This window comes from Bos javanicus, chromosome 20, assembly GCF_032452875.1.
Source record: "Bos javanicus breed banteng chromosome 20, ARS-OSU_banteng_1.0, whole genome shotgun sequence".
NCBI classification, from domain to species: domain Eukaryota; kingdom Metazoa; phylum Chordata; class Mammalia; order Artiodactyla; family Bovidae; genus Bos; species Bos javanicus.
In genome coordinates this window covers 58,941,020-58,964,039 of record NC_083887.1, presented here as the reverse complement: position 1 = coordinate 58,964,039, position 23,020 = coordinate 58,941,020, and the positions used below count along the sequence as shown (strand labels likewise).

General features: G+C 42.4%; 1 protein-coding gene across 2 annotated transcripts in view; it reads right to left on the bottom strand.

Moving 5' to 3' along the window:
- Nucleotides 1-23,020, bottom strand: part of DNAH5 (dynein axonemal heavy chain 5) — a 323,884-nt gene that overhangs the window by 248,564 nt on the left and 52,300 nt on the right. The window contains exons 1-6 of one of the 2 annotated variants that reach the window (XM_061393863.1): nt 22,156-22,712; nt 8,968-9,102; nt 7,918-8,002; nt 4,733-4,893; nt 3,296-3,517; nt 313-450 (exon numbers count right to left, since the gene is read on the bottom strand). In XM_061393863.1, the coding sequence (XP_061249847.1) occupies nt 313-450; nt 3,296-3,517; nt 4,733-4,893; nt 7,918-8,002; nt 8,968-9,102; nt 22,156-22,212 (798 nt within the window). In that variant the 5' untranslated portion in view covers nt 22,213-22,712. Of the gene's footprint in view, nt 1-312; nt 451-3,295; nt 3,518-4,732; nt 4,894-7,917; nt 8,003-8,967; nt 9,103-22,155; nt 22,713-23,020 lie in introns of those variants that run through there. The other variant, XM_061393864.1, reaches the window with a different exon arrangement.

Sequence of the window (23,020 nt, the reverse complement as noted above, 5' to 3'; positions counted from 1 at the left end):
TCCTATAGGCATTCTCTCCAGAGTAACTACATCTTGAGGAAAAACCTGGCCAACTGCAGTGTTTTAGGTAGACAAGTATATAAAGTCATTTCCTGTCATCTCCTAGAATTCTTACTATCTCTTCTTAACTAATGACGATACATTAACATTGCAATGAACCTTTCATCTTTTTTAGGGACTTGCAGTAAAATACTTAGGCAGATGGAACAGGGATGTGATACAACCTTCTTCCACTGGCTGATTCAGTCACATGGCATGTGAACTAGTCAGTGTTCAGAGAGCTAGGTCTGATGTTTGGTTTCTGCAAATTACCTGTTCTGTTTGTTTGATCCATACTTTCATACAACCTTCTATTTTTTCCATAGTCTCAGGGTTATTAGCTAGAGTCAAGAAGTCTATGGGTTCCTTCAAGGTTTTCAGTTCAAATATGTCACACTTTTGAAGGTTCACCTAATTACAATGAAAGTTAAAGAATAAGATGATGTTACTTTACACACACACACACACACACTTCTGGTTGATCCAGAAGGATCTTAAGGAGATTCTCTCTAACTACCCTGCTCCCTGGGAAACGCTCATGAAATCAGTGTAGGAATCCTCCTTAGGTATTGAGCACACCAGTAAAGCTGATTGGTCTGAATTAAAATTTTGTGTCAAAAAAAAAAAAAAGTGTGAACTGCAGACAGACAGACAGACAATATCACAGAACTCAGGAATTGATAGGGAACTTGGAAATTAAAGAATCAACCCATGAAACCAAAGAAAATGGGGACCTTCAAAAAATGACTGAGGGGAGGGTAATCTCTAATCTATCACATTCTTTTTTGAAACTAACCAGAGGGAAAGACTCTCATGTCCCTGTCCAAAAAAAAAGAAAAATCTTATAGTTACTAAGTTCAATGGCAAATACACCAATTCATTTGGGGAGGGAGGGGTGGAGAGGGGTAGGAAAGAAGGTGTGTTGGATTTTGACTTGACAGAGAAACCAAAGGGATCTTCCCTGGTGGTCCAGTGGTTAAGAATCCATGCTTCCACTACAGGGAACCTGGGCTCAGCCCCTGGTTGGGGACCTATCACATGCAGGGCACAGCCAAAAAAAGAAAAACAAACCCAGGATTTTTTACTTCCCTCACAGAAAGAATCTACCTGCAATGCAGGCGATCCCGGTTGGATTTCTAGGTTGGAAAGATCCGCTAGAGAAGGGATAGGCTACCCACTCCAGTGTTCTTGGGCTTCCCTGGTGACTCAGCTGGTAAAGAATCCATCTGTAATTCAGGAGACCTGGGTTCAACCCCTGAGTTGGGAACATCCCCTGGAGAAGGGAAAAGCTACCCACTCCAGTATTCTGGATTGGAGAATTCCATGGACTGTATAGTCCATGGGGTCACAAAGAGTTGGACACAACTGAGCAACTTTCATTTTCAACCCAAAAGCCTGGAGAAGGCAAAGGCAACCCATTCCAATACTCTTCCCTGGAGAATCCCAAGGACAGAGGAGCCTGGTGGGCTATGGTCCAGAGGGTCACAAAGAGTTGGACACGACTGAAGCAACTTAGCACGCGCACACGCGATCCAGAAGTACCTCAGTATTTAATAAGGACATTTTCCTCCTGGGAAAGGTGCAGCTAGCCCTGTGAGACTCTAAATTCAGATTTCAGCACCCACCCCCAACACTGCATCTTCCACCTGCCTCCTAGACCTGGCCTTGGTTTTATGGGGGAAGCTTCTGCCTTTCATGAAATGGCACCGCCTCCCTCTTGTGTGAGATCCAGCCACTTTTTTAATACCTCTACCACAATATGAAGTGGAGCTCTGTGGAAGCAGTACTCTTTTCAGGAGAATAACTATTTAATTTAGTTCAACTTGCATTTAGGTGGCCTGCATCATAGTCAACTACGAATATAACTCAAATGTTCGCTGGAGCCAACTCCCCCTGTGTGGATATCATTTACTCAACTCCCCCATCCCACATCATTTAGAAAGCCTACTGTCTGCCTCCCTGCCAACATCCCAATAGGTCCCAAAGGGTCTCAGTATTTCCTGGAGAGCAGTGAGCATTATCTTGTCATTGGTCTCACAGGATCCATTTCTGTGTCTCCCACTCATGCCTTATCTGGGCTGTCATCTGTCATGGTTTTGCATTCACCCCACCTTCTACCCCAAGGAATCACTAACACAGGCTCACTGTAGGTGGCACAAATTTTACTGATGCCAAATCCCACAAATGCCAAACTTATTCTTTGTGTGTGTATGTGTGTGTGTGGTTGTGCTGGGTCTTCACTGTGACAGGCAGGCTTCTGTAGTTGCATCACATAGGCTTATGGGATCTTAGTCCCCTGACAGCGGGGCTTCACTGATGGCACAGACGGCAAAGGATCTGCCTACAGTGAAGGAGACCTGGGTTCAACATCTGGGTCAGGAAGATCCTCTGGCGAAAGAAATGGCTACCCACTCTGGTATTCTTCCTTCTTATTATGTCTTTAAAAATCAAGTAGTCTCTGCTTCCCTGATGGCTCAGACAGTAAAGAATCCATCTGCCAATACAAGAGACCCAGGTTTGATCCCTGGGTCGGGAAGATCCCTGGAGAAGGAAGTGGCAACCCACTCCAGTATTCTTGACTGGAGATTTCCATGGACAGAGGAGCCTGGTGGGCAACAGTCCATGGGGTTGCAAAGAGTCAGACATGACTGAGCAATTAACACTTTCACCTTCAGTTCCCTGACAAGGGATTGAACCGAGGCCCCCTGCATTTGGCACATGGAGTCTTATCCACTGGACCACCAGGCAAGTCCCTGCCAAACCTTCTTAATGGCCCTTTAGATCACTGGCTGGACCACAGGACCCAATCTGTCTTCAGATATATCCATTCGTCTCTCCTCCTGCCTCTTCAAAATTTCCTCCCATCCCTACCATCATCATCACCCCCCAACCTCCCCATCACCACCACCCCTGAAACACACACCACACTCTGGCTCCAAATTTCTCCTTCTAAGTTGCAGAGCAATACCAGAAGCACTTCATGCTCTTCTTGCAGTCCAACATCTGACATGACAGAGTAAAACTCTCCACCATGGCCAGTATTTCTAAGGAACCCACAAAGCACTCATTGCTCCAAATGACAGGAATTTAAATCTAGTCACCACCACATTTTCAAGGGACAATAAAGCACACACAATATATTTTCAAGATTTGCAAAGTAGTGGAATCAAGACCCTCTAAGAGAAGTATTACACAACTAGGTGTTGATTTGTTCACCATCAGATACTTTTTGAAGAAATAACATAGTTGTTCTTACCTTCTCCTTCAAACTCTCCTGTGCGCTGGCCAGGATGCTCACAAAGCCTTCCAGGGAGCCCAGGAACTCCTGCCGAAGGCTGGAGGCTTCCGGAAGGCCCTCAAGCTCACTCCAGCCATGGCTCGTGGCTCTGAGAGCGGGAATGAAGATGTCAGACAGCAAACGTCTCATGCTGTTGAGCAGACCCCCGTCTGCGGTGTCAAGCATGTTGAAGCTCACCTCCTGCAAAACAATGGGGAAAAACCTTTATCGTAAAAAGGATCTTCAACTGCAATCTAGCTACTGTCATTCGTAAATGAAGACCTGCCAAATGAGTAAAGCAGGGACTTCCCTGGTAGTTCAGTGGCTAAGACTCCACGCTCCCAACACAGGGGGCCCAAGTTTGATCCCTGATCAGGGAACTAGATCCCACATGCCACAACTAAGACCCAGAGCAGCCAAATAAATAAATGAGCTGTAACAAACACATGAAAAGATGCTCAACATCACTCATTATCAGAGAAATGCAAATCAAAACCACTATGAGGTACCACTTCACGCCAGTCAGAATGGCTGCAATCCAAAAGTCTACAAGCAATAAATGCTGGAGAGGGTGTGGAGAAAAGAGAACCCTCTTACACTGTTGGTGGGAATGCAAACTAGTACAGCCACTATGGAGAACAGTGTGGAGATTCCTTAAAAAACTGGAAATAGAGCTGCCTTATGACCCAGCAATCCCACTGCTGGGCATACACACTGAGGAAACCAGAATTGAAAGAGACACGTGTACCCCAATGTTCATCGCAGCACTGTTTATATAGCCAGGACATGGAAGCAACCTAGATGTCCATCGGCAGACAAATGGATAAGAAAGCTGTGGTACATATACACAATGGAGTATTACTCAGCCATTAAAGAGAATACATTTGAATCAGTTCTAATGAGGTGGATGAAACTGGAGCCTATTATGCAGAGTGAAGTAAGCCAGAAAGGAAATTCTTTTTTAATATTCATTTATTTATTTGGCTACACTGGGTCTTAGCTGTGGCACTTAGGATTTTCAGTTGTGGCTTGCAAATTCTTAGCTGTGGCAAACAGGATCTAGTTCCCTAACCAGGGATTGAACCTGGGCTCCCTGCACTGGGAGTATGGTGTTTAAGCCACTGGACCATCAGGGAAGTCCCAGGAAATTCTTTTTGAAAGAAAAAAATCTCACTGTTTTACATTCACACAGATACATATAATGTTATATCAATTTTCATTAATAAACTATTAATTCCTCTTATTCAACAGATTTAAAGGAACCATCCTCTTGACTGCTTACTTTAAGTGATTTGAAAATATTGCTGTGAAAGCAGTTTTAAATATTTAATGAATACAGTGGTAGTCTCCATGGGAAGGTACCTTGGGGGTAGAATTTTTGTGATTTTTGGTAATTCAGGAGCTGTTGCCTCTTACCCGATGGATGTTCTCAGGGGTGATAGCTCTGGCAGGGTTGGTCCTGATGAAGAACACACACACCCCAGTAAGAGCAACATCTTTTCCCTCGGTCACAAACACCTTGGGTTTTTTCATCTTTCCAGAAACAGAGTTTACTCCTCCTGGAGAGCCAAGTTGCCCTACAAATGAAAAGGATTTTAGTCCCACAAATGCTATACTACGTCCACGTGGTCATCTCTTAGAATGAGGCTTCCCTGTTAAAATACTGTCATGTTGACTCATCCTGGTGCCCTACAAGCTCCATCCCTTGGACCACCTCTAGCCTGAACCCTAAAAGAATCTCAAAGGATCTGTTTTATATAGTGATCATTTTGCGACAGACAAAAATACTAAATCCCTGTGCTGTACACCTGAAATGAATCTAATATTGTAAGTCAGTTGTACTTCAATAAAAAATAAAGAATAAAAAGTAAATGAAAGGATCTGCTTAATTCCAGACCACAAGTTCACTTCAAAATTGGTGCTCCAGGGAAAAACAGAAATGGAAGAAATAGGGATGAGAGTTCTGCTGCTGCTGCTGCTAAGTTGCTTCAGTCGTGTCCAACTCTGTGCAACCCCATGGACTGCAGCCTATCAGGCTCCTCCATCCGTGGGATTTTCCAGGCAAGAGTACTGGAGTGGGGTGCCATTGCCTTCTCCGATAAGAGAGTTCAGTCCAGAGCAAATTCTTGCTGGAGCTGCAAGTCATCCTTGATGGGGCCATCAAGGGGCCAGTGAGAAAGGGTGAAGGAGGAGACAGCATCTACTGGTAAATGTTGTGCATCAGGGCTTCTGCTCAGTACCATGCATGTATGCTAAGTCTTCAGTCAGGTCCGACTCTTTGCAACCCTCTGAACTGTAGCCCTCCAGGCTCCTCTGGGATTTTCCAGGCAAGAATACTGGAGTGGGTTGCCATGCCATGATCTTCCTGAGCCAGGGATCAAACCCACAGCTCTTATGTCTCCTGCACTGGCAGGCGGGTTCTTCACCACTAGCATCACCTGGGAAGCCCCGGCTCGTACCATGTCTACGTTTTTGAAACTGCTTGCAACCCTGAGGACAGCTGTGACCCGCCGCAAGTCACACACCAGGAGAGCCAAGATCCAAATCCAGTTATGACTGCAGAACCTCTACATCCTGTTGTTCTGATCCAGCTGGCCCTCCAGATCACCGGAGTCAGAAAGGCGCAGGGGAGGCAGGACAGCAAAGTGATGGCTGATGTGGGCTCCACAGTCAGTCTCCCAGGGTTTCCACCTCCGGCTGCACGTCCTAGCCATTTACGTGGAGCAAGTTAACTTCGTCTTTTGTTCCTCTGACATCTCATCTGAGCAAGGCCCGAGAATTCCAGGTCAGCTAGCTCACAACAGGTGCCAGCCAAGTAAAAACTTCACTGCTCCCTCTTCCCTCTTATCTCTGCCCTGACACACTCAAAAACTGTGGTTAACAGGATGTGGGTAGGGGGTGGAGGGGTGAGTTGAAGGAGAAAAGGAGACCATCTGCTCCTCTCCCACTGCAGATACTGACCCTCAGAGGCCTCTGCTGCAAAGGTGGGTGGGATGAAAGGAAAGGGGGAGGGCCAAGAGTGGAAGAGATTTAACTTTAGATCAACTAGTTTTGATCAACTGGATATTTTTACTTTCTGAATTGAGGCTGTGTTTGTAATTGGACGCAACCATGGGAACTTTTATTCTTTTTTTTTTAACTGGGTTATAGTTGCTTTACAATGATGTGTTGGTTTTTGTTGTACATTGAAGTGAATCAGTTATATACGCCCCCTCCCTCTTGAGCCTCCCTGCCACCCACCCATCCCCCATCCCACCCCTCTAGGTCATCACAGACCACCTAGCTGAGCTCCCTGCGCTACACGGCAGGTTCCTGCTAGCTATCTATTTCACACAAGGCAGTGCCTATAGGTCCGTCCCAATCTCCCAATTCATCCTTCCCTTCCCCATGTCCATAGGTCCATTCTTACACCTGAGTCTCTATTCCTGCCCTGAAAATAGGTTAATCGGTACCATGTTTCCACATATATGCGTTAATGTGTATTTGTCTTTCTCTTTCTGGCTTACTTCACTCTGTATTTTTATCTAAAAGTATCCAGCAAAGTTCATGGGGTTGTCTGAATTGCAATTTAAGTTCAGAAGAAAAGCTGCTCCTACTGAAAAGGTTTAAAGGGAGAGTGGGGAAGAAAAACAAGCTTGCACTTACGTTCACACCCCTGCACCCTGTGTGCCATGTAAGGTGACACACAAAGGCCAGCCTCACCCCATGCAGAGTTCATGGCGAACTTCACATTCACTCAGTTAGCCTAACTCAGCTTGTGCTTTGCAATCTGGGACAGGACTCAAAATTTGTCTTGTTTTGATTTTTTTACTCAAAATACAATGCCCTTTCTGACCACAAAATATAAAGCAGATAATCTGGGGGAAATGCCAGTCACTTATGCATGCGTAATTTCCTCAGTTTTTAAATAAAAAATCGTGGTCATATTCTATGCCAAGAGCAACAACTATCTTCTCTTCCATCAAAAAGGTCACAAAGGGATTGCATATGATATTTTAATATAATCATAATATATTTATGTCCTTAGTTTGGCTTTAAAATTATATTAATTCACATAAAAGTAGACGGGGATATATCAACAGAATCCACATAGAGATTTGCAAGTTTATCTTAAGTGAAAATGACTAAACTTGTCATTCAATATTATTCATTTGAGTCACAGTCAGTAGAAAATAAACATGATGTGATATTTAACTAAAAAAAAAAAAAAAACTCCTGTTACACATCTTGGCAATAATTCCTATGTTTAAAAGAAATAAACAGATGCCCAGTGGAAGTTCTAGAACATAATGGCACAGAATGAACTAACATGTAAGGAAAGGAAATCTCAAAATGTAAATTATTTTATCATTCTCTAGCTACCAGCACAGCCTGAAAAGGAAAACAAAATATCCCAACTGAAGTTAGAACCAGGCTGCAGAGCCACCGTTATCTGTCCTTTGCTTGAGGTACAAATAGGACATGTTTCACTGGGCCTCACCCCCCATTCCCCACCTGTCCCATCCCCCAGGATAAAGTCCTCGAAGTGGCCTCTGCTTCATGCCGTCCTTGGGTAAATCTAACAATACATTTCTGGGTTATGCGACATCAACTTTAAATACCTGTTTCCACTACCTCCACATCCTGATAGTAAAACATGAGGTGACGAAGGCCTCCAGCAGCAAAAAGCTGATCGATTCTTTCAATCTGGGAAAAAGGAAAGGCAAGGTAATGGCTTTGTTCTGAGTGAGAAACCAGGTTTAAATCAGCATTTATTATCATCTTTCTTATTCAGGTAAGATTTCAGTTTACCCAAACCATATAGAGCACATTTCTTATAACATAAAAACCACACAAGAATAAACATCTTACCACAGTAAAGGCTAAATTCAAAGAAGTGATCTGATGAATCGTAAAAGTATTTGCTACATCCACACATCTGAAAAGAGATTGTCCCTTAATATTGGCTAATTTCTTAAAGTGCTGAGCTGTTACAGGCAGATATAAATATATTTAATTTTTCACCCAGTTACAGATCAGAGAGACCACACCTTTCAAAATGCAGTCTAACACACTATAGAAAAATATCATTAAAGTCCAATAACCTTGGAAAACCACCATGATGAGAACATGTATGACTACGGAATGCTCCACCGTCTCGCAACTTCGTCCCATCCATGAGGTTCTGTGTACATCTAAAGGTCTGCCAACTGGCCTGCTCCATGGCAGGATATGGAAGTCAAGGTCAGGAACAAAAGAAACCAGAGTCAAAGCCAGGGAACTATGGCATGACTCAATCTCCCAGGATAGAACAGGATAAAGTCAAAAAAAAAAAAAAGATAAATTAGCAGCTGAGAGGAGATTCTGTTCTCTAACCTCAGATTCCAAAATGGCACCCAAGCCCAGCTTCACTGACATCTCTCACTGTCAGAGATGTCAGATATCTCTGACATCTCTGTCAGGACCATGGAACTCAAATGATGATTTTAACATGGAGAGCTGGAGAGCCCCAAGCTCATTCTGCCATCACCATCACCTGTATCGAGTCAGAATGGGGTCCTGTCCATGTTGAAACAGACACCCTTCCCTAAGGCCCAGCACAGACCCTGCCGTAGGACAACATGAACTGTGCCCTCCATAATCAAGTCAGTGGGAACACAAATGCATCGCACCTGATTCCCCTCAAGAATGGCATCCTCCACTTCAGTTTTGTTTAGGTCCACACAGGAAGCTACAATCCCAAATAAATAGTCATGTCTCCCATCCAGACGAGCCCGCTTGGCTTCTTTTTCTTCCTTCAGTCTTTGCTAAAAAAAAAGGGAAGAAAAATGTTATATGACAACCACTGTTCTCAAATGGATTCACTCTAATTCATTTTGTAATTTCATACTACCATTGCTTTTTCAAGTCTTAGGTATTCAGCTATCACACAGCTTAATGGTACCACTTTTTATGTACTATCTTCTATATTTAGAAATAATGTTATTTCTACTATGGAAATGAGATGTGCTCATTGTTTTGAAATTATATAACACAGATAAGCCAAAAGAAGAAGCAAAAGTCACCTGCCAACCAGATAATATTACTGTTAACATTTTGTTCTAAATCTTTACAGACTTAATTTCATACATATATAAGCATTCAAAAGACCTTATATATAAGACACACAGCAAAATTTTTTAAAAATCTCATTTTTGTAAACATTCCCTATGCAACTAAAGTAATATATATTCTTCTACACTATTCCCTATGTTTCTTGCTTGTCTAAAAGTTCATATCTGGTCTTGAAATTAATTTATGAATAGCATTGCTTACTTTTTTACCTGTTGACTGTTAATTACAATAATAAACAAGTTTAGTGCCACCAATGTTGCAGTTTGAAGCGTATCTTTCCATGTGTGCTCTGTTCATACAAACATATACAAATGTATATACAGATTTCTATTTATATTATACTATAAACATTTTTCATGCATTTTCCCTTAATAATACATCATAGACTTCTTTTTAGTTTAATACAGACTATTCTAACTTGCTTAATGGCTGCAAAATATTTAACAATATGGATAATTATTCAACCATTTCACCATCAATCAATATTCAACTTCCAATTAATCTTAAGTATGTGCATTATCTTTAATGCTAGCCAGTAGCTCTGAATCCTTCTTGTTTTTAACAGTTGTTAAACCCCAAATATGTATGAGCACTACAGAGGCAAACACTACCCAGTGACCTCAAAAAACTAACAGACTGGTTTGCAGAATATGAGCAGAAAATGTAAACAGGACAGACTGGCATTATGGTTGATACAGGAGCATAAGATTTATGCAAGGGCATTCATGGGTCTTCAGAGAAGGAACCAAAGGGAGAATCCCCCTCTAGCCCAGTGCTGAGGAGGGGTGGAAGGTACCGGAAAAGTTTCAGAAAGAGTTGACTTAAGCCTGGAGTTGAAGGAGATTTGACCACACTACCTGGGACAGAGGCATTTCTGCAGATTCAAAGGCCAAAAGGCATAAGAAACCATAGCAACTCTGGAAAACACAAGGCAGCCAGGATGGCTGAACTTGAACTAGAAAAACATAATAGGAAATGAGAGAGAAGTCAAATCATAAAATATCTTATGAGCCATGGAAGAAAATATAAACATTATCTTAAGTCCATGGGGAATCACTGATGAGTTTCAAATCAGGAGAGATGTTTAGCTGTCCATGCTGCATCAAAACATCAGTCATTGTGACAGCAGTGTAAAAAGTGGATTGAAGTGATACAAGTCTGGAGACAGGAAGGCCAGGCAGGTGGATGTGTTTGCAGAGCCTGGGACAGACAGTTCCTTCGGAACGTGCATCTGGAGCCCAAGGGGAATTTGCACTGCAGAGACAGACACTGGTTCTCAATATAGCAAAACAGACATTGTGGGCCAGATCTTCCTTGCAATTGCATTTACAAGACGGCTTCAGCATCCCATAGCTCTTCTGCGATGTGATTGTGCCACTAACCGATCAAGAGGTGGTCTCTCTATCCCCTCCTCTTGAATCTGGCTGGAACTGTGACTAGTTTTCACCCAAAAAAATATGGAAAGAAGTGAGAATGTAAAACTTCCTAGGCCAGTCCTGCAGAAACCGTCAGCTTCTGCCTTTGCATTTCCAAATACTCCCTCAGAACCCAGTTACCATGCTATAAAATGTCCAAATCACATGGGGAGACCAAATGGGGAAAAACCAAGGCACTCTAGTCAACAGCTCAACAGATCTCCTAGTTCAGGGGTCCCCAACCTCTGGGCTGCAGGCCAGTACCTGCTGTCAGATCAGCAGCAGCATTAGAGTAGAAATAATAGGGCTTCCCTGGTTGGCTCAGGTGGTAAATAATCTGCCTGCAATGCAGGAGATCTGGGTTTGATCCCTGGGTCAGGAAGATACCCTGGAGAATGAAATGGCAACCCACTCCAGTATTCTTACCTGGGAAGCCCCATGGACAGAGGAGCCTGGAGGGCTACAGTCCACAGGGTTGCAAAGAGTTGGACACAACTGAGTGACTAACACTTTCACTTTCAAAGTGCACAATAAACATAATGCACTTGACTCATCCTGAAACCATCCCCCCACTCCTTAGTCTGTGGAAAAATTGTCTTCCACAAAATCGGTCCCTGGTGCCAAAAAAGTTGTGGACCACTGTTCTAACTGACACTCGAGCACCAATTTGCAAACTATCTTGGACATTCCAACCTAGTCAAGCCTACAGATAACTGCAACCTAGACAATGACATGTGATACAGAACCATCCAACTGAGCCCAGCATATCGCAGACTCAAGAGAGACAACAGAGCTATTAAAAGATAACAGATAATTGATATCAGATAGTTAAGCCATTAAGTTCTGGTATGATTTGTTATGCAGCATGAGGCAACAGAGTAATTCTTTTAGAATAATTTCATTAGTTGGACAGAAAACCAATGGATGCAGAACCACAGAAAAGAATGATTGGGAAAAGAGAAACATACTACCCTTTCCAGAAACTTGACTATAAAGGAAAGAGATGTGGTTACTAGTAGAAAAAGGAAAATTTAGAGTCAAAGGAGAATTTTTTAAGAGACAATAGAATTAATAAAAAGTTAAGAGGAAAAAAATGGGAATTTCAGGGTTATTGAAAGACTATCACTAGACATATGCAATTTATATTCATTTGTCCGAAACTGAAGGAACTGCTTGAGAGACAAATTGGTTGGGGGTGGGGATGAGGGTGCAGGGTAAGGTTAAGGTTCCAAAAAACAATCTACCTATCTTCTTGCCATTTCCCTAAAGAAAAGAACTGACACTGGTCTTAACCCAAAATGCACATTCCATAAACATCATATAGAAGTAAATTTAAATCTCTTTTCAACCATGGCTAAAACCAGGAAAATGTCTGTTCTCTGACTGTGTTCCACATTCAAGGCAGGGAGGAATAAAAGACGTTTCTCAAAGCGATATTTCTGGGTTTATACTAAATGTCTCCAGCAGTGTGTAGGCACAGTCGGCAATCAGGGGAGCCAGGGACCCAGCAACAAATCAACTAGATGGCAAATGCTGGGCAGCCAAAAACACATTTCAAAACTAAAGAGCCAGTAAAGTCAGGACACAAACCAACTGAAGGCTTCCAACGAACACAGAAATTTCTATAGGATTCTGCCATGGCAACGCATTATTCTATGACTCGATTTTACAAGATTCCAACAGAAAAAAAAAAAAGAACATATTCTAGTGGAGGAAGGGAGAGATTAGCCTCTAAAGCAGAACACTAGTTATTTTATTTTTACTTAAATATCACAGGGGAAAACTTCTAAAGCAGTTTTATATATAAAACCAAATGTGTTTTTAAAGTAAATGTTTTCAGCGTTATATTTAAAAGCATGTTAAGCATTGAATATGTTCTTACATAACTAGCCTATCTCCTAAGTAATGTGAAATTAACCCTAGTGCCATGTAGATGAAAGAGCAGTGTTTATCAATCTCAACTTTCATTGCCTTATACTAAGGTATCCTGGTACAATGAGGGATTTTTTTTTTACTACCACAGAAAGTCAACAGTGTCAAATAAATATTTGGTGATTGGATCAGCGTGTTGTCAGCCCCTAAACTTGAACCTGAAGCTTTCTGGCTGCCAAGGAACTGCAGGAGCAAGCAATCAGATGATTAGTTGGAGGTGGTTTGTCCTGTTGGCCTTTGGAACATCTTGGAAACAGGATGACAAAGGCGAGAGGTGAACTATGGCATTTTTTTTTTTAAAGGATCACATTAAAATTGTTTTCTTTGCATGAGTAAGCTCCAACTGATAGAGATGGGGAATAGGTTCAGAAACCTATTCAATGTTCAAGGAAATCTAGAGCAATATTTAAAATATTTCTGCAAAAGCAAAACTACAATGAAATATCACCTCACACCAATTAGAATGGCCATCATCAAAAAAATCTATAAACAATAAATGCTAGAGGGGATGTAGAGAAAAGGGAACTCTCCTGTACTTTTGGTGGGAATGTAAACTGATACAACACTATAGAGAATAGTACGGAGGTCCCTCAAAAAGCTAAAAACAGAGCTACCGTATGATCCAGCAGTCCCACTCCTGGGCATATATCTGGAAAAAGCTCTAACTCACAACAATACAAGCAGTTTGTTCATGGCACCACAGTTTTGCCATGGTCAAGACCTGAAAGCAAGCTGTATGTTCATCAACAGATGAATGGATAAAGAAGATGTGGTACATATATACAGTGGAATATTACTCAGCCATGAAAAAGAATGAAGTACCGTCATTTGCAACAGCATGGATAGCCCTAGAGACTGTCACAGTGAGGGCAATGAGTCAGACAGAGAAAGACAAATACGATGGTATCACTTACAGGTAGAATCTAAAACGATGATGCAAAGCAACTTACTTGCAAAGCAGAAATAGAGTCACAGATACAGAGAACAAACTTATTGTCACTAGGGGGATAAATTGGGAGATTTGGGGTTGACATATATACATTACTATATGTAAAACAGATAACTAAGAAGGACCTACTGTACAGCATAGGGAACTCTACTCAATACTCTGTAATGACCTATATGGGAAAAGAATTTTAAAAAGAATAGATATATATATATGTATAAATGATTCACTTTGCTGTATGAAAAAAAAACTAACCCAACATTGTAAATCAACTACACTCCAATAAAAAATTTTTAATGATAAGCAAGCTAAGGTTTGCAGAATAAAAAATAAAATATTTCTGCAATATTTCTATAACTTGTGACAAATAATGTTACTACCATTTTGAAATGAAAGAGGGAGTAATGTACTCCCTCCCAAGAAACAAGTGCTGATTTCAAGGTAGAGCAATGTCATGTACACAAGTGAGCACTGGTGCCAGACTGGGCTCCAGCCCCAGGGTGGCCCCTAATTGTAAGACCTTGCATCTGTCTTTTAAGCCTTCCAGACTTCAGGTTCTGCAACTCTAAAATCGAAGTGTAGGACTCTGCGACAGCTAAGTCCCTTTCCATCTCTTAACATTTGCATTACTTCTCACTGATTCAAAAATTAACACAGGGACTTCCCTGGGGGTCCAGTGGTTAAGAATCTGCCTTGAAATGCAGGGGACTCAGATTCAATCCCTGGTCCAGGAACTAAGATCCCACATGCCTCAGGGCAACTACTGAGCCCTCAGGCCACAATTAGAGAATCCCTATGCAGTAATGAAAGATCCCGCATGACACAGTGAAGATTCTGATAGAGTTAAATAAAGAAATTAAAAAAAAAAAAAACCCAACAATGCCATGTGTCTTCATAATAAAGCTCCATGACTTTTTCTCGTGACAAACCCATCCTTCCAATTTTTTTTTTTATATACTAAGCTTTGCTGTTACCTCTAAAGCACCAAAGCCCAGGTCTACATGTTCATCTACATAAACAGTGCGTGAACTACACCCATTTCATTTTGGCTTCAGGTTATAATCCCCAACTCCATGAGAAACTTTGTTCTTGTTCAGTCGCTAAGTCGTGTTCAATTCTTTGTGACCCCAGGGACTGCAGCAGGCCAGGCTCCTCTGTCCTCCACTATAAACTGAAGTTTGCTCCAATTCATGTCCACTGAGTCAGCGATGCTATCTAACCATCTCACCCAACTCAGAATAGACCTTGATGTGAGGCAAGATTGAAGGCAAAGGAGAAGGGTGCAGCAGAGGATGAGGATGAGATGAGAAGCCTTACCCTTGTTTATAAAATGGAAATAAAAGTTCAAACTTGAAAGGTATTTGCAAAGATTAAATTGTCCAGTTCCTGTGTCTCAGCAAATGGTTAATTCCCCACTGGATCTTCACATCCAGAAGCACCAGGACTTAAGCTCCCTGCCTGGGTAGCCAATAGGCTGGGCTCCATGCATCCCCAAACTCAAGGACAATTTCACCTGTATCCATGTCACACTGTTCACACCAGGTCCATAACCTATCCTTTCTATAGCCTTTATATATATCTATATGTCATATTGAAAAAAATGCTTTTCTAGAAGACACAATTAGCCTTGTTGTCCATCTGAATCTGAGAAAGAGATGTTTTACTGAGAATCTGTTGCATATTTTTTAATGAATATATTTCCATTTTGTAGTTGGGTGTTTTATTCTTTTATGCATACGTAAAGTCGCTCAGTCATGTCCGACTCTTTGCAACCCAAGGACTATATAGACCATGGAATTCTCCAGGTCAGAATACTGGAATGGGTAGCCTTTCCCTTCTCCAGCAGATTTTCCCAACCCAGGGCTCAAACCCAAGTCTCCTGCACTGCAGGCAGATTCTTTACCAGTTTAGCCACCAAGGAAGCCCATGCTTATAGCAATGTAACAAACATAGCAGGAGAGAGTACAACGTAGATTTAAATCCTCACTGGAGAGTATCGTAAATAACGAGGAGTCTATGAATTACAACTGAAACTCCTTATCTTAAATCACCAGGGTAAATACCTCTGAGACCCATTTCACTTTGGTTCTCAATATCAGTCTCAAGCCCAGAGATAATTAATCACCTGATGAAGCAGTGCTGAAGAGGCCAAGGACATGGGTTTGATCATCTTAGGCCAGTTAGCTTCACTTTATTCCATTTTTGCCAACTGTAGATGAATCAGGGCAAATCCATGAGCAGAAGGGAAAATTACTCAAAGTGTATGTCTAAGTAAAATGCCTAGGGTGGGAGGGAGGCCCAAGAGGGAAGGGATTTATGTATACAGATAGCTGATTCCCTTGATAGTCCTTTGGACAGCAAGGAAATCAAACTAGTCAATCCTAAAGGAAATCAACCCTGACTATTCATTGGAAGGACTGATGCTGAAGCTGAAGCTCCAATACTTTGGCCACCTGATGTGAAGAGCCAACTTATTGGAAAAGACCCTGATGCTGGGGAAGACTGAAGGCAAAAGGAGAAGGGGGCAGCAGAGGATGAGATGGTTAGATAGCATCATCAACTCAATTGACATAAATTCAAGCAAATTCCAGGAGATAGTGAAGGACAGGGAAGCCAGGCATGCTGCAGTTCAAGGGGTCACAATGAGTCGGACATGACTTAGCAATTGAACAACAATAGCTGATTCACTTCGTTGTACAGTAGAAAATAGCACAACATTGTAAAGCAATTATACTCCAATTTAAAAAATGAAATACAATGCCTGGTTACTGATAAAAATAAGTATTTATTTTTCTTTTTTGAAGGGAGAGATCCAAATGGCCCAGGCTGGTTTCCCTCATTGGTGTGCCATGTATTTAAGCTGATCCTGCCTATCTCCTAAAGGGTAAAATAAAATAAACATCACCTGAATCTCATCATTCCTACAAGAGGAGCAGCTCCACAGGGAGGGACGTTTTCTATTTTGATTTCCGCAGCATCTCCAGTACCCAGAACAGCGCCTAGCACTTAGCAGAGCCTCAATTGCTATCTAATCAGGGGATGATTAACCAAGTTTATCATTCACAAGTCACTCTCAAGTAATTAAGGGCTGGTGAAAATTATTCTAGCTCCATGTGAGTCCATGGCAGGTGCAGAATTCAGTCAATAAGCTCCTGGGTCTTGCATGTTGTTATGACTTCAGCAGAAACCACTGCACAGAACTCCATCATTAGTACGGATAATGGCTCCCCCTCAATTCACAGCCACTATAACTAACCTCACTTAGCCTACATCCCATTCAAACATGCTGAATTACAGAAAGAGATGGAAGCAGTTCTGCTTCTCATTTCTACAAATGAAAGGGCCCTCTCCAAGTTAACCCAATTTCCATGTCTTCCAACAAAGAAAAGCCTCCCTTTTCTGTCTTCCAGCATTTTCACCATAACCCTCAGGGCCCAGTTTCCTCGCTGGGAGAGGCTGCTCTGTGACGATACCTCCTGGACCATCCGAACCTGCTGGAAGATTAATTGGCTGGAAGAGCCGCAAGGGAGCAAGGCTCCACTCCCCACTGCGCTTCTGGCATCTTAACTTCCCTTCCTCCCCTTTTATGTCACTTCTCCAGGTGAAGGGCCACAGCTGCAGGAGGAAGTGCTACACCTCCTTCCCGCATTAAGAGCACTTGAGCAGAGTGGTTCCTGAGAGGGAGAGACACTCCACGCTGACTAATCCACTCCCAGCAGGTGCTCCAGGGAAGCCCTCCTTTATTTAACAAGAGTTGCACTCCCCCTCCATCGCAAAGAGCTAGCTAGCACTTCAACAGAGAAGGTCCCATCAATTTTCTTTCCACCTGAGAGTAAGTTCTGGAATCTTGTCTATTGTTGCTGAAGTTTTCAGGGCCCCTAAATCTCCCCATTTACCAACTCCCTTACCCGTCATTCTTTCCAAGCATATAGAAGATCCCACCTTACCTGTCACTGTGTGTGGATTTTTTACCCAAGCCAACCCAAAATCTGCTTAGAGGTGTGTCCCCATCACCAACTTACCTCCTCTCCCCCCAGCATTCCATAATCCAAACTCTAACACCCACTCAATGGACATGAGTTTGAGTAAACTCTGGGAGGTGGTGATGGACAGGGAGGCCTGGCGTGCTGCAGTCCATGCAGTCGCAAAGAGTCAGACACGACTGAGCAGCTGAACTGAACGGAGTCCATTTTCTACACCCCAAATGTCTGCACCTGACCAAGACTTAGTGAGACTTTATGGGATGGACGTGTACCCACATCCACATTTAAAATGGGTAACCAACAAGGACCTACTGTATAGCACAGGGAACTCTGCTCAATGTTATGTGGCAGCCTGGATGGGAGGGGAGTTTGGGAGAGAATGGATACATGTATATGTATAGCTGAGTCCCTTTGCTGTCCACCTGAAACTATCACAACATTGTTTGTCGGTTCCCTATACCTTAATACAAAATAAAACATTTTCAAAAATTTTTTATAAGGCTTAGCCTCCATATGCCCATATATTCTTTCTTCCTCCAATCCTACAGAGGTTTTAGTTCAAAATCAGGAATACCACTCTTGTACAATTCCGAGTCCCCTTGGGCAACAGAGGCCATATAATTCAAATGGTTTTCACTCACTTGCTAAAAAAAATACATATATAACGTCATCATTCACATTATCCATGGCTGTGGGATTTCCCAGGCAAGAATACTGGAGTGGGTTGCCATTTTCTTCTCTAGGGGATCTTCTGGACCCAGGGATTGAACCTGGGTCTCTTGCATTGCAGGCAGATTCTTTACCAACTGAGCCACCAGGGAAGCCCCACTGTCTATAGCACAGGGCTGAAATCCCAAAACCTCCCTTATTGATCACAATGAACCAGAATGCTCAGAGCTGATGCTCATCAGAATCACCTGGAAGCTTTAAAATGCTGATTCCTTTGTCTCCCCAGAAACTGACTGCTCTCGTGCAGAGTGGTGTTTCTCAAAAGCTCCCCTCATGATTACAGTGGTGGCCCAGCCTGAGAACACTGTCTCAAAGGAAAGCATTTGATGACTTGATCATAATTTACAAACACCACGAGGTTTTCACTTGAGTTAGGAACTTAGGAAAGTCCAAATGCATAAAGCTGGGATCCCCGTAACTCTAGATCTTTCCTTTCTGTCAGTATTTGGGTCGTGCAAAAATCGATAGGAAGGACAGGTTTCAGCTCAACTCCACAAGGCCCAGAAGTGTGGCAGGCACAAAATAGGTGGTCACCCAATTCTAGTGGAATGGGTGGATTCTGCACCTCGAGTCACATTCTCCCAGGGTCTAGAGATGGTGTAGTGACTTCATGGCCACATCGGGCTGTGACTCCTTCAGGTTTGGGAGCCTCCACCTAGGCATTAGCAAGCATCACCTGCCAGCTCCCCACAGCTGCATCCTAGAACAAGGGTCCCAACCTCCACGATCTAATGTCTGATGATCTAAGGTGGAGCTGATATAATAAAAATAGAAATGAGGTGCACAATAAATGTAATGAGTTTTGACTCATCCCCAAACCATTCCTCCTACCCCAGGCCATGGAAAAACCATCTTCCAGGAAATCTGTCCCGGGTGCTAAAAAGGCTGGGGACCGCTATAACCTAGAGCCTTTCACCTCCCCAAGTTCCAAGGAAACTGTTTTCATCTGTGCATGTGAAATGTGCTCACAGGACCAAACACGTCTGGGCCTGATTAAGAGAACACTGAAACCAGCTAGGCTATTTTGCCAAACAATAACACTGATATCTTTTCAGCTTTCAAAAGGTATCTGAGAGCAAAGGTTCCTTTCTTGGCTTGGCTTCTACTGTGTACTCCCTGAGGAACAATGGCCCCTCCAGGGGAGGTTCTCAGCAGGGGAAGGAGGTGCCCTCTCTCCCCAGCCAGTCTCTACCTCCCACCCCCTCGAGAATCACTGTTTAGAGAAACCTAGCAATCCCAGGAAAGTTAGTGAGCAACAGTAATCCCCAGGATCAGGACGTAAGTGGAAAACACGAATGATACATATTTCAGCAGCAGTGAGAAAACTTGCCCCCATTTCAAAACTAGGTGTCCAATTAGATGAATTTAGGCCAAGAGGACTCTCATAAATCTTTCAAGTGTTTTTTTTTCTAAAGGTCGACAAATCCCAGTTTAATTTTAGGGAAAAAAAGAAAAACAAAATCTGTTGAGTCTGGAATTCATGTCCATGGTACGCTTGAAAGTAGGTACTAAGCATTCTTCATCTTTGAGAAAAGCCCAAAAAGGGGGGGTGGGGTGGGCAGGCATCATATCTGATGCCTGAGTCAATAGATAGAGAATTACTTCGAGTTTTTTCATTGAAAAGCATTTGTGTTTATTATACAACAAAAAGGATATATGGTTTGACTTTTCTAAACCCAGAAAGCTTATGGTTTATTTGGCTATTTGCAGGTGTATTCTGAACAGAGTCAATTATTATATCACAATAACCTAATGACAAATATAGCATCACTACAGTAATAGCTGCAGACTAAGTTTAAATATAGGGGCTAAATTTTGTATCTTAAGTGGTTTGGGAATCTTTGTCATTAATTATTTTAGGTGACAAAGGTATAACTTAATAAACCATCAAATCAGTGCGCTAAAAAGAAAATGTGTAATTACTTACATAATACACTGCAACATTATTAAGGTAATTCTGTTAATATCATACATCAGGGGGGTAAACAGAACCAGCATCCCAAATGTGTAGAAACTTCCAAAAAACTTAAGATATTCCTAAAAGGTAACCAGTGCCAAGAAAGAATCCAATTCATTCATTATATTCGTGATTTTATCGTCAATTTTAATTTTTGTGATTTGGTAATGAAGCACGGAAAAGTGAGGAATAGGGAAAATATTCAGACATGTGAAACATTTAATTAATTCAATTTATTGAGAAAGCATAAACTAAAGTGTATTAGTACCGGGTTCTGAGCCTGGCAGGCTGCAGTCCAGGGGATCACAAAGAGTCAGACATGACTCAGCAACTGAACAACAACAAGTACAGGTTCTGTGTTAGGGGAAGGCTATCAGAGATGGAGGAAGCACCGTCTAGTCATCCAGGAACTCACAGTAGACAAATGCCATCTCACCACAGCAATGTGATGAGAGCTCGAGCATCAAAGTGCAGACAGGACCCAAGGAAGGGAGCCCCCACCTCCTCCTGAAGTGTCAGGGAGGCTTCTCAGAGAAAAGGTGGCACCTGTACTTGGTCTTAAATAATAAGCGTCTGCAGGCCAACAAGTTCAAGGGCTTGGCTGAAAGATGTTGATCTTGGGAGAGATGCAACAGAACGGTGGGGCTAGGGGAAGGAGGGTGGCTGGTGGCAGAGAGTTTAGGAAAAACAGAGACAACGGTTCTGTGTTTTGCGGTGGAAGAGCAGAACTGCAAGGCTGGCCAGAATCATCCAGGATGCTAGGGGTGCATAAAAGATACAGCAATTCAAGCCCTGAGGAAGCATGGGTCAATGTCGACAACAGAGTTCTGGAGAAACCTCAATTTTCTTCTGACATTAATCATCAGTGGAAGAGGCTCCAAAACACCTCTTTATGCATCTGCCTAATCCAAAGCTGCTGAGTTGAGTCCTAGGCTAAGGGAAGCTCATTCTTCATCCTTGTAGCTCACGGACTGTGAGCACATTTCCAGGCCCATAGAAGGCGATAGGGGACAGGGTAAGTGGTGGGGTGTCATTTTAAAGAAGCCTGTAGAATCTGCCTTAATAAATTCTCATCACCAACAAAAGCTTATGGGTCTAGGAGAATGCAGTCACCAAGGCACCCTGAGTAGATTTTTTTCCATCAGGCAAGCAGCTCGAGAGTCCCTTCAACAGCAAGGAGATCAAACCAATCAATCCTAGAGGAAATTAACCATGAATATTCATTGGAAGGACTGATGCTGATGCTGAAGCTCCAATACTTTGGCCACCTGATGCAAAGAGGTGAGTCAATGGAAAAGACCCTGTTGCTGGGAAAGACTGAGGGGAGGAGGAGAAAGGGGCAACAGAGGATGAGATGGTTGGACAGCATCACCCACTCAGCGGACATGAGTTTGGGCAAAGTCCAGGAGAGAGTGAAGGACAGAGGAGCCTGGTTTGAATGCTAGGCTGCAGCTTAAGTGCTGCAGTCCATGGTGTTGCAAAGAGTCAGACACGACTTACTGACAGAACAACAATAAGCATCATCCCAAAAGATGGAGACTGTATTTCTACAAGAAGCCACAGTTTAGGTGGCAAGGTGCAGAAAAGCCTAAAGATGAAACTCCTTTTTAATTTTAAATTTGAAGTAACATATAGCCTTATGAACTATCTAAAAATTAGTAGATAAACATGTTTCTCACAGATTCATCAGAATATGATTTTGAACTTTTTTAGGAATTTTTGCACACAGGTGCAAGAGATGATGTTCTAAGACATGTGCAAGCTCACAGACAGCAGCTCCTTACCATTAAAACGCGGGTGACACTCTGCTTCCAGAGCTGTCGCCTGCCGATCCTAAACATCCCAGCAATCTGTTCAGCTTATAGACTCTTCCAGAATGATCTTCTAGCTCCTGGGAGACCAACTCATCATCCAACAGGCTTTCAGATGAAAAGTATTTTGGAGGACCAGAAGTTCAACATGTTTACATGTCCAATTTGCATGTATTATGCACCATAAACATGGAATAAAAATTAAAACCTATACTTGAATTTAAGTTTTCGCTCTCCACCTTGGCCTCTCCTCTCTTCCAAAGCCCTGTGTTGTTAGGGCAATACTGTTTACACGCTATACAGTTGAACAGTGTCTCCCATTCTTACTTATCAACCTATCAACGCATTTGAACAGCTGGGTTGCAACACAACCTCTGATGTTCGTTTAATTCTAGACACTGCCCAGCAGTAAGCTTGAAGTCAACAGAGATATTTGAATCATTTCTTTGAACAGGGAGTAACTTTAAACCGTATCAAAACAGAAAACAGAGAAGCCACAGCTATGAATCAGTTGCACAAGACATTCAGTCCATCTTTGTCTAAACAGCTTTTGTGTGCTTGATTAACTACCAGGCTTGTGGCTAATTGTGACTGTCAGGTAGGCTAATTGTAACTCAATGGAGCCATTTTCTCCCCATAAAAAAACAAGCCTACTTCATATGCAAATAGCAAATGGTGTCCATAAATTACTTGCGCTCACAGAGCTGTACTTACAAATAAACCAAGGTTATTTATTCTCTATGACTAAAGATCTTGATCATCCTTGCTGTTATGACATGATGGGGAATCAGCCAACGTGATCTGAGAAGTCTAGTAGGTGGGATTTCTCTCATCAAGA